Source organism: Coffea eugenioides, unplaced genomic scaffold, assembly GCF_003713205.1.
Source record: "Coffea eugenioides isolate CCC68of unplaced genomic scaffold, Ceug_1.0 ScVebR1_2203;HRSCAF=3192, whole genome shotgun sequence".
In the NCBI taxonomy this organism is placed as follows: Eukaryota; Viridiplantae; Streptophyta; class Magnoliopsida; order Gentianales; family Rubiaceae; genus Coffea; species Coffea eugenioides.
In genome coordinates, this window is record NW_020862669.1 from 16,816 (window position 1) to 28,416 (window position 11,601).

Sequence of the window (11,601 nt, forward strand, 5' to 3'; positions counted from 1 at the left end):
TTTAAATTTTTTTCACTGCAGGTGGGTTCTACAACCCAAAGAGGGAGTTAGTCCCTTTTTTATGGCCACTGAACCAAAATTTATTGGTTACAGTACATCTTTTCCTTCACATCAGCTTCCTTTTGAAAACTTTCTAGCTTGGATTTGAGACTCTTTTGTCAGTCCAAAATCAAGAAGATGAGTATTGTTTGTCATGGATTTTCATCATCTCCTTCAAAATTTTGGCTGCTTCTTTTTTGACTATCAGTATAACCTTTCTTTCACTCTCTCTGACAGCCTTCTTCACCTCTATGCATCTTTTATCATGGTTTAACTCATTCTATTATTAGCATTCCTTGTTTGTTCCATTTGTATCACAGCTATTGAAACAGAACAGCACTGCTGGCACAAAACCTATCGCATTAGGACTAGACATCACACCATCTCCTTTCCAATTTTTTTAGCTATGCCAAAAACCTTTTGAGCCATGCTACCAAAACGAGGAAGAACAACTTGCATCGTTTTTTATGCGTTTGAAAAAGGTAATAAAAAGATGAAGTTTTGGTGAAAAGTTGTCTTAGATGTATGAAGGATGTATTTAATAGATAGAAATGGTTAGAAATGGTTTGGTCTAAGGGGGATTTTGATAGGAAGCTGAGCTCTTCTGCCTAGTGATCCGTGCTAGTGCCACTAGCCTAGTTGTACAAACACAGCTTTTTGTACAAAAAATTGGCATTAACACAACTATTTACATTTTGTAATACAAACTGTACTCTTTTTTTTTGAGTCAATCAAAGTTATTAACCTCTGAGGAACAACTCTTCTTGTTGCCCCTAATTCACGAGGAAATATTTGTTGCTACAAAAACTTAAAAGAGCTCACAACCCGTTTGGATCATTATTTTTAGGAGTTTTTGTAGAAAAATATATTATAGTAATTTGATGTATGTGAAGTAAAAAAATGATTGAAAAATGTGTTCACGAAAAACTTAAAAAGTTTTCTACAGAAAATCACAATCCAAATACTAAATTGTTAAACTTATATTAATTATGTGAATAAACTGCAAGCTAGTTAGTTTTGTAAGTTTTTTCACATTTTGATTGTTGAAAAGATGAACTTGGAAAAATTGAAAATTTTTCCTTCAGACGTTTGAGATTAAAAACTCCATAGGTGTAAACATAAAGTAATAAACTCTTGGATACTTCCTATGTAGCTGTGGATGCCATGCCAAAAAATCTTAAAGGAATTTGAGTAAAGATAATTGTTAATGGCATTCCATCTTTATATATATAGTTTTATATAGCAACAATGAAAAATAAATTATATAATTTTATATATAGTTTTATATGAAAAATAAATTAGTGAAGATGCCATTATACAAAAGTTAAGGGTCATCATTATTTTCCATCATTGAGTTCTAAATTTGCTATCCAAACTTCTAAAGTAAAAGACTTCATCTTAGTACATATTTTGACAATAATATGTATTACATTCTTATTTAAAGGTTAAAATCAAGTATTTGTGTGAAGAGTAACTTTTATGTTTCCCTTAATGATCAGTTTAGATGAAAGGTGAATAGAATCTACTTACCGTAGTACAACTATTCATCATAAACCTAAAAGGATACTTGTAATGCCGCATCAATTCTGAATAACGTATTCAATTTTTGTATTCTCACAGATAAAACACTTGTAGCTTTATCCAATTTCAAAATCAATGCAGATACAAAGGCCATATAATAAAAGTGCTTGGTATTGGTTACATGCTAGATCATACCCTACCTCAACTTTTCTTTGGCATTAACCTAGCCCAGTACGGTACGCAGTAAGTACGTTCTTGGTTTTCTTAAAAATTGGCAGACTACAGAGCCCATCCACAGCCACCTATACATACGATAAAAGCCAATTATCCACAATATAAAGGTATTAATCAATCCACAATTCATTGTCCCACTACCTGGCATAAGTAACGCTGTAGGATTATAAACCAAGTCTTATATTATTATTTAATTTGTTTGTTTAGAAAACTACTTTATTCTTCGGTTGTGGTTTGGGTTTTGGTAGTTTAAATCCCTGTAAGATTTTGTTATTTCTTGGTCTATATAGAAACGACATATCTGATACAGGATTGTGGATATTATTAGATTGCAGAATTTCTAAATTCTGAAACATCAACTATGAGCACTAAGCCAAAACCTCCTTAATACTTAGCTAACCAATCTAATCCGTGTTAGATTTTCATTTGAGACCAAGTATTTGTTTCAAGAGTAAAATTTATGCTTCCTAAAATATATAGTAATTTTGGAAGAAAATGTGAATAAATTTACTTATCGTTGTGTATCCGTAAACCTAATAGGCTGCTCACAATGAGTATCAATTATATTTAAGTGTTTATCAAAATTTGTGTGAATTGATGCTTCCTTTATCATATTCCAATGAAAATAATAAATATCTAGCTTTAATCTAGTTTTAAAACATAATGGAGATACAAATGAGCCTTATTCTAACTAATTTTGGGCAATTTTAATCTTAATTTCTTAGTTTTTTTTTGTCAGTCATCAAAATATGTTAGCTATTAAATTATCTAGTTAGCTATCTAGTATGTTTGGCCATTTGGGGAACACGTGATTTTCAGTATAATATGCTATTTCGTGCTAAACCGATCCGTCCGTTTGTTTGCCCATCTCTCTAACTTTTCCTTGGCTTTAACGTGACTCATCCTAATTATGGTACACTCCTTTTTTTTTTTTGGGTGTCTTTTCTTAATTATGGTACACTCCTCCATGCCCAGATTTTTTTTTTCCCAATTATTTTCTTAACTTGGAGTGTGAGGGGTTCATAAGGAGGAATCGGGAGAAAGGAACAGAAGTGGGGAGGGTCAAAATTAAATCACGTTTTAAGGATAAATATGGGCATGGAGGGCCAAGAATTGACCACTAATCAGATTCAAATTTATATGACAGCATTGTTAATGAAACGTGAATCATTAATACTAATGGTGCTCCATCTCTTAAGTATTTTGAGCCAAAGCACATGAAAAAAAAATAGTGTGTCATTATAAGAGAATGAAATTCGACAGAAATATAAACGAAATTAACTAGAGTATGACTAGGAGGTCTTTTATTTTTTAAGTAGTGGGATAAATGTCATCATATGTCGGCTGTCATGTGTGTTTTTAATAGACGGAACAACCAATAAATCTAATACTTGACTTTTTCATCTTATAAAGCTCCACAAATTTCACGCTAGTTGTCCTCAGCAAAAGCCTTTATGCCAAATGCACAAAATTTTGAACAAGTCTAAAAGCAATTCAAGAAATTGATTGCTAATATTTGTAATTGTTCTTGAAGACTATAAGCAATAAAAAGTCTTAGGAGTAGGCTTTGTGTCTTATGTTCTAGTTTCATGACCAGGCTACTGCTATTAAAGTATAAAGTATGAGGTTATTTTTACATAGTGATCATTTATAAAGTACAAGGATCAATTTTTTTACAGTGATCATTTTTAGTTGATAAACTTTTTTCTCGTTAAATAAGGACTCTAAATTCGGACATAAATTTTTGTTTAGCCTATAGAGAGACTCCATATTATTAAATTCGAGTTGTTAGACTTGCTGAATCGGGCTTTGGTAAACCCCACTTGGCACATTCAACAACTCTTAGGCCCAGTGTCGCAATCCGCACTAAAAGATTAAGGTCAGACTCCGCCCATCTGGACAGGCTTTAGGGTGTGCCATTCTTATAGCCATGCTCGAAGATTAATTTGAAGACAAATCTTCATGGTCTCCAATATCGATTCTTTGAAAATCTAGAGATAGAGTCCGAGATTAAAAAAGGGCGAAAAAAAAAAGGCAAGAGTTCTCAATAAAATAAGTGCCCTGCAGCCGGCAATAAAATTGGGTTTCTGCAATATCTTTGAACTAGATTGCTATATTTGGACCAGAAGTAAGAAAAAAGAAGTTGAAAAAGAAGGCAAACATCTAGAGATAAAGAGTCTGAGAGTGGAAAGAAATAAAAAGAACAAAAAAAAAGGAAAAAAGAAAGAGTGTCCATTACAATAAGTGCAATGCAGCCGCAATAAAACTGGGTTTCTTTTCTGCAGTATCTTTGAACCTAGATTGCTATATTTGGACCAGAAGTAAAATAAAAGAAGTTAAAAGAGAAGAGAAACATCTAAAGATAAGAGATAAGAGTATGAGATTAAAAAAAAGGGAAAATGATCAGTTTCATCCTTCACATTTCACAAAAATATTTTTTTCATCCCTCACTTTTAAAATGAAGCAATTTTGTCCTTGACATTTAAAAACTAAAATTATTACATCCCTGAACCCAAATTTCAATTTAAATCAAATCACCAATCAACCTGATTACAAATTTTGGGGGTGTAATTGGTAGATCACTTGGTTAACTCAACTTGATATTCATGTAAAATTTAATGAATCTAAAAAGAAAAAAGAAAAAATTATAATATAAAAAAGAAAGATTAATCTTTTCTACATTATCATTGTATATACTGACGGTTTTATGTACCACCATATCATTTTAATTTAAATTTAAATACTAAATTTTATATTTATGATACACATCTAGATTCGCAAGCGGATATACTAACGGTGTATGAAAAGATTTATCAAAAAAAAAACTCTACTATTCCAAGACAAAAAATGGCCTTTTATGTTATAAATTTTTATTTTTTTGGTTTAATAAATGCCATGTGAATAAGATGAAATTGACCAAATGATCTATCAATTTTATTTTCGAAATTTATTACTGGGTTATTGGATGGTTTGATTCAGATTGAAAATTAGGTTCAGGGATGTAATAGCTTTAATTTTTAAATGTCAGGGACGAATTTATTTCATTTTAAAAGTGAGAGACGAAAAGAATATTTTTGCGAAATGTGAGGGATGAAACAGGTCATTTTCCCTAAAAAAAAGAAGGTCACCAAGCAGAAAGAAACAAAAGGAGAAAAAATTGCTGTTGTGGTACTTCATCGCATTTAATCAATCACATTGTGAAGAAGGAAATCAAGAACGAAGTAACGATAACATGCAGATTATATAGCACAAGATCCCATTTTTTGTAGCATTATTATCTAGGAAAGCAAATATTAGGGATTGCATGTTGATTATATAGCACAAAATTTCATTTTCTTGGCAACCACGGAAGCAGATATTATCCACATTACCTAATTACCATTGATAAAGTACATCAACCATGAAATGAAACTAGTTTTTGCAACTTTGCAAACTTGCGAAATGTCTCAAAAGTAGAACGTACTATAAAGTGAAGTCTAAAACATACTACAATAGTCATATCTCATAATTTCACTCATGCGTTTTTGCTTCTTCCCCTGGTCTCCACAGCACGTGAGACTCCTACCTTTGCGCGTCTAAGAATCCGCCCATTGCAAATGTATCCCTCCTCAAAAACTTGAACTATCATGCCCGGAGGATTCTTTAGATCAAGTACAAGATGAACGACAGAATGTTTTTCCATGTCAAGTTGTTCACCCACCTCGGGGGTGAATTTTTCAACCCCTGCAAACTGAAGCACCTTCATATAGTATCACATAATAGTCAGTCTATTCACATAAAACTATAACAACAATAATAGCCACATATATTCCAGTCCAGTATATTTTGCTAGGATCCAAATGCGGAACAAACAACTATTGAGATTTCAATCACACAACAATTTAATGAGCAAACAAGCCACAAGCATGAAAGATAAACGACACACAGTATTTAACGTGATTCGGCTCCACCATTGAGCCTACGTCCATGGAGAGAAACCCATTATTTATTATGAGAGAAAAATCCTATACAAGAATACAACTTGAACCCAAGTCCAACCTTTGTATACCATCTCTCATCTCCCAAGAACCCTCTCTCATCCCATGTATAAGGTTACATGATGCCATCTTGTGTGCCCTTGTGTATATCTGTGTAGTATGCCAACCCACCTATTTATAGGGAATATTATTTGGCCAAAAATCAAATAACAATAGGAAACCAATTCTAATCCCTACATTTGTAGGAAATAACTTCTAATTCTAAACTAAATAGAATATTTCTTGGCTACTACTTCAAGTAACTAAAATCAATTAGAAAACTAGTTACTTCCACACAAAACAAGAAATCTACCTAAAAGAAATTAAGCCCATTTCTTAACATATTCCAGTCGTAAGAAAATGGATACGTACCTCCTCTAAGTGTGCTTTTCTTTTCATGATCTTGTACGTCAATGTCCAAAATCACATTAGCCAACCCTAAAATGAACAACCCGAAAGACAAAATAAAACCACTGATTAAGGGAACAATTAATGTTCAGTAAACCCAATACAAATAAGCACTAAATCTGCCATATGAATATCCCAACAAATGCAAAATATAAACAAACACTCGGAGCATCTAAATCGATTCAGTAATCTAAGTCCAATCAAAACACTATTAAAAGTGAAATAGAGAGGAAAAAAGGTACTGGGAACTTTTAGAACTCAACATGCTAAAGACAAAGTCAGATTGTTTCTTCCTTTTTTCAACGCTATAAACACGATATAAAGAAGTAACACAAGTCCTTTCTGAGATTCTTAGAAAAACACACGTGTTAGACTTGAATCTAAGTCATTCAAAAGCTGACTTAGGTATAAGATCCAAAAATCTGAAAACTCATCAACCCAACATTTTTTTTTTACCTGAATGGCATCCAGGTACATCTTCTCCTTCACCTCAGCCTCCATCTCAAAACTTTATATCTTCGCTTGGAGAAGGTTGATCCTTTTGTCGGTCCAAAACCAAAAAGATGAGTATTGTTTGTCACGGGTTTTCATCAACTCTTTCAAATTTTTTGTGAGCTGAGTAGCCTCTTTTTTGACTGCAAGTATAATCTTTCTTTTACTCTCTCTGACAGTCTTCTTCATCTCCCCACATCTTTCATCATGATTTAACTCATTCTGCTTATCAACATTCCTTGCTTATTCCATTTGTGTCACAGCTATCAAAATAGAAAGGGTATTGCTAGCACAAAACCCTATCGTATTAGGACTAGAAGCCATCTCCTTTCCAAACTTTTTAGCTATCCAAACAAACTTTTGAGCCATGCCACCAAAATGAGGAAGAACTTTCATGCAACCAAAATCAGGAAAAACTGGCATCGTTTTTTATGTGTTTGAAAAAGGTTATAAAAAGATAAAATTTTGGTGAAAAGTTGCCTTGGGTTGTATTTATTTAATAGATAGAATAGGTTGGTCTAAGGGGGATTTTGTCATTTTGATAGGAAGCTAAGCTGATGTGTGCTAGTGCAACAGTTGAGCTATACAAACAATACAACTTTTCTGTACAAACTTGCTACTTAATTTGTTCACCCCAAAGAAAGATTAAAAATAAGATTTTTTTTTGTGCTTTTTTATTCTGATTTTTTAAAATTAACCTTTACACAATTAGAAGCAGTTAAAAACACGATCAACATCAATTAATTTTTTAAAATATTAGATTACCATCAAGTCATACATACACATTATAATTAATTTGTAAATGATGCAATAAAAACTAGAGTAAAATTCTTAGAACCAAAAATTTCTAAATTTCATGGTTCTTAATTTTTCTTTTTTGTGGTTTATCTCACTGGACTTTAGCATGAGGTGAAGTTTACACCTGCTCATTCTTAGAAAAACACACATGTTAGTCTTGAATCTAAGCCATTCGAAAGCTGACTTAGGTATAAGATCCAAAAATCCGAATACTCATCAACCCAACATTTTTTTTTACCTCAATGGCATCCAGGTACATCTTATCCTTCACCTCAGCCTCATTCTGAAAACTTTCTGGTTTCGCTTGGAGAAGGTTGAACCTTTTGTCGGTCTAAAACCAAGAAGATGAGTTTTGTTTGTCATGGGTTTTTATCAACTCTTTCAAATTTTTGGTGGGCTGAGCAGCCTCTTTTTTGAGTGCCAGTATAACCTTTCTTTCACTCTTTCTGACAGTCTTCTTCACATTTCTACATTTTTAATCATGGTTTAACTCATTCAGCTCATCAACATTCCATGCTTGTTTCATTTTTTTGGTTTAATAAATGCCATGTGAATAAGATGAAATTGACCAAATGATCTATCAATTTTATTTTCGAAATTTATTACTGGGTTATTGGATGGTTTGATTCAGATTGAAAATTAGGTTCAGGGATGTAATAGCTTTAATTTTTAAATGTCAGGGACGAATTTATTTCATTTTAAAAGTGAGAGACGAAAAGAATATTTTTGCGAAATGTGAGGGATGAAACAGGTCATTTTCCCTAAAAAAAAGAAGGTCACCAAGCAGAAAGAAACAAAAGGAGAAAAAATTGCTGTTGTGGTACTTCATCGCATTTAATCAATCACATTGTGAAGAAGGAAATCAAGAACGAAGTAACGATAACATGCAGATTATATAGCACAAGATCCCATTTTTTGTAGCATTATTATCTAGGAAAGCAAATATTAGGGATTGCATGTTGATTATATAGCACAAAATTTCATTTTCTTGGCAACCACGGAAGCAGATATTATCCACATTACCTAATTACCATTGATAAAGTACATCAACCATGAAATGAAACTAGTTTTTGCAACTTTGCAAACTTGCGAAATGTCTCAAAAGTAGAACGTACTATAAAGTGGAGTCTAAAACATACTACAATAGTCATATCTCATAATCTCACTCATGCGTTTTTGCTTCTTCCCCTGGTCTCCACAGCACGTGAGACTCCTACCTTTGCGCGTCTAAGAATCCGCCCATTGCAAATGTATCCCTCCTCAAAAACTTGAACTATCATGCCCGGAGGATTCTTTAGATCAAGTACAAGATGAACGACAGAATGTTTTTCCATGTCAAGTTGTTCACCCACCTCGGGGGTGAATTTTTCAACCCCTGCAAACTGAAGCACCTTCATATAGTATCACATAATAGTCAGTCTATTCACATAAAACTATAACAACAATAATAGCCACATATATTCCAGTCCAGTATATTTTGCTAGGATCCAAATGCGGAACAAACAACTATTGAGATTTCAATCACACAACAATTTAATGAGCAAACAAGCCACAAGCATGAAAGATAAACGACACACAGTATTTAACGTGATTCGGCTCCACCATTGAGCCTACGTCCATGGAGAGAAACCCATTATTTATTATGAGAGAAAAATCCTATACAAGAATACAACTTGAACCCAAGTCCAACCTTTGTATACCATCTCTCATCTCCCAAGAACCCTCTCTCATCCCATGTATAAGGTTACATGATGCCATCTTGTGTGCCCTTGTGTATATCTGTGTAGTATGCCAACCCACCTATTTATAGGGAATATTATTTGGCCAAAAATCAAATAACAATAGGAAACCAATTCTAATCCCTACATTTGTAGGAAATAACTTCTAATTCTAAACTAAATAGAATATTTCTTGGCTACTACTTCAAGTAACTAAAATCAATTAGAAAACTAGTTACTTCCACACAAAACAAGAAATCTACCTAAAAGAAATTAAGCCCATTTCTTAACATATTCCAGTCGTAAGAAAATGGATACGTACCTCCTCTAAGTGTGCTTTTCTTTTCATGATCTTGTACGTCAATGTCCAAAATCACATTAGCCAACCCTAAAATGAACAACCCGAAAGACAAAATAAAACCACTGATTAAGGGAACAATTAATGTTCAGTAAACCCAATACAAATAAGCACTAAATCTGCCATATGAATATCCCAACAAATGCAAAATATAAACAAACACTCGGAGCATCTAAATCGATTCAGTAATCTAAGTCCAATCAAAACACTATTAAAAGTGAAATAGAGAGGAAAAAAGGTACTGGGAACTTTTAGAACTCAACATGCTAAAGACAAAGTCAGATTGTTTCTTCCTTTTTTCAACGCTATAAACACGATATAAAGAAGTAACACAAGTCCTTTCTGAGATTCTTAGAAAAACACACGTGTTAGACTTGAATCTAAGTCATTCAAAAGCTGACTTAGGTATAAGATCCAAAAATCTGAAAACTCATCAACCCAACATTTTTTTTTTACCTGAATGGCATCCAGGTACATCTTCTCCTTCACCTCAGCCTCCATCTCAAAACTTTATATCTTCGCTTGGAGAAGGTTGATCCTTTTGTCGGTCCAAAACCAAAAAGATGAGTATTGTTTGTCACGGGTTTTCATCAACTCTTTCAAATTTTTTGTGAGCTGAGTAGCCTCTTTTTTGACTGCAAGTATAATCTTTCTTTTACTCTCTCTGACAGTCTTCTTCATCTCCCCACATCTTTCATCATGATTTAACTCATTCTGCTTATCAACATTCCTTGCTTATTCCATTTGTGTCACAGCTATCAAAATAGAAAGGGTATTGCTAGCACAAAACCCTATCGTATTAGGACTAGAAGCCATCTCCTTTCCAAACTTTTTAGCTATCCAAACAAACTTTTGAGCCATGCCACCAAAATGAGGAAGAACTTTCATGCAACCAAAATCAGGAAAAACTGGCATCGTTTTTTATGTGTTTGAAAAAGGTTATAAAAAGATAAAATTTTGGTGAAAAGTTGCCTTGGGTTGTATTTATTTAATAGATAGAATAGGTTGGTCTAAGGGGGATTTTGTCATTTTGATAGGAAGCTAAGCTGATGTGTGCTAGTGCAACAGTTGAGCTATACAAACAATACAACTTTTCTGTACAAACTTGCTACTTAATTTGTTCACCCCAAAGAAAGATTAAAAATAAGATTTTTTTTTGTGCTTTTTTATTCTGATTTTTTAAAATTAACCTTTACACAATTAGAAGCAGTTAAAAACACGATCAACATCAATTAATTTTTTAAAATATTAGATTACCATCAAGTCATACATACACATTATAATTAATTTGTAAATGATGCAATAAAAACTAGAGTAAAATTCTTAGAACCAAAAATTTCTAAATTTCATGGTTCTTAATTTTTCTTTTTTGTGGTTTATCTCACTGGACTTTAGCATGAGGTGAAGTTTACACCTGCTCATTCTTAGAAAAACACACATGTTAGTCTTGAATCTAAGCCATTCGAAAGCTGACTTAGGTATAAGATCCAAAAATCCGAATACTCATCAACCCAACATTTTTTTTTACCTCAATGGCATCCAGGTACATCTTATCCTTCACCTCAGCCTCATTCTGAAAACTTTCTGGTTTCGCTTGGAGAAGGTTGAACCTTTTGTCGGTCTAAAACCAAGAAGATGAGTTTTGTTTGTCATGGGTTTTTATCAACTCTTTCAAATTTTTGGTGGGCTGAGCAGCCTCTTTTTTGAGTGCCAGTATAACCTTTCTTTCACTCTTTCTGACAGTCTTCTTCACATTTCTACATTTTTAATCATGGTTTAACTCATTCAGCTCATCAACATTCCATGCTTGTTTCATTTTTTTGGTTTAATAAATGCCATGTGAATAAGATGAAATTGACCAAATGATCTATCAATTTTATTTTCGAAATTTATTACTGGGTTATTGGATGGTTTGATTCAGATTGAAAATTAGGTTCAGGGATGTAATAGCTTTAATTTTTAAATGTCAGGGACGAATTTATTTCATTTTAAAAGTGAGAGACGAAAAGAATATTTT

The 11,601-nt window shown here is 33.0% G+C and overlaps 1 protein-coding gene across 1 annotated transcript; it reads right to left on the reverse strand.

The window, feature by feature from the left end:
• Positions 1–5,308: 5,308 nt before the first annotated feature.
• Positions 5,309–10,085, reverse strand: LOC113756355 (protein GrpE-like). The gene is made up of 4 exons (XM_027300045.1): positions 10,041–10,085; positions 8,726–8,899; positions 7,747–7,839; positions 5,309–5,533 (listed from the first exon to the last, which is right to left on the reverse strand). The coding sequence occupies exons 1-4, from the start codon at positions 10,083–10,085 to the stop codon at positions 5,309–5,311; spliced, it is 537 nt and encodes a 178-aa protein (XP_027155846.1).
• Positions 10,086–11,601: the final 1,516 nt, after the last annotated feature.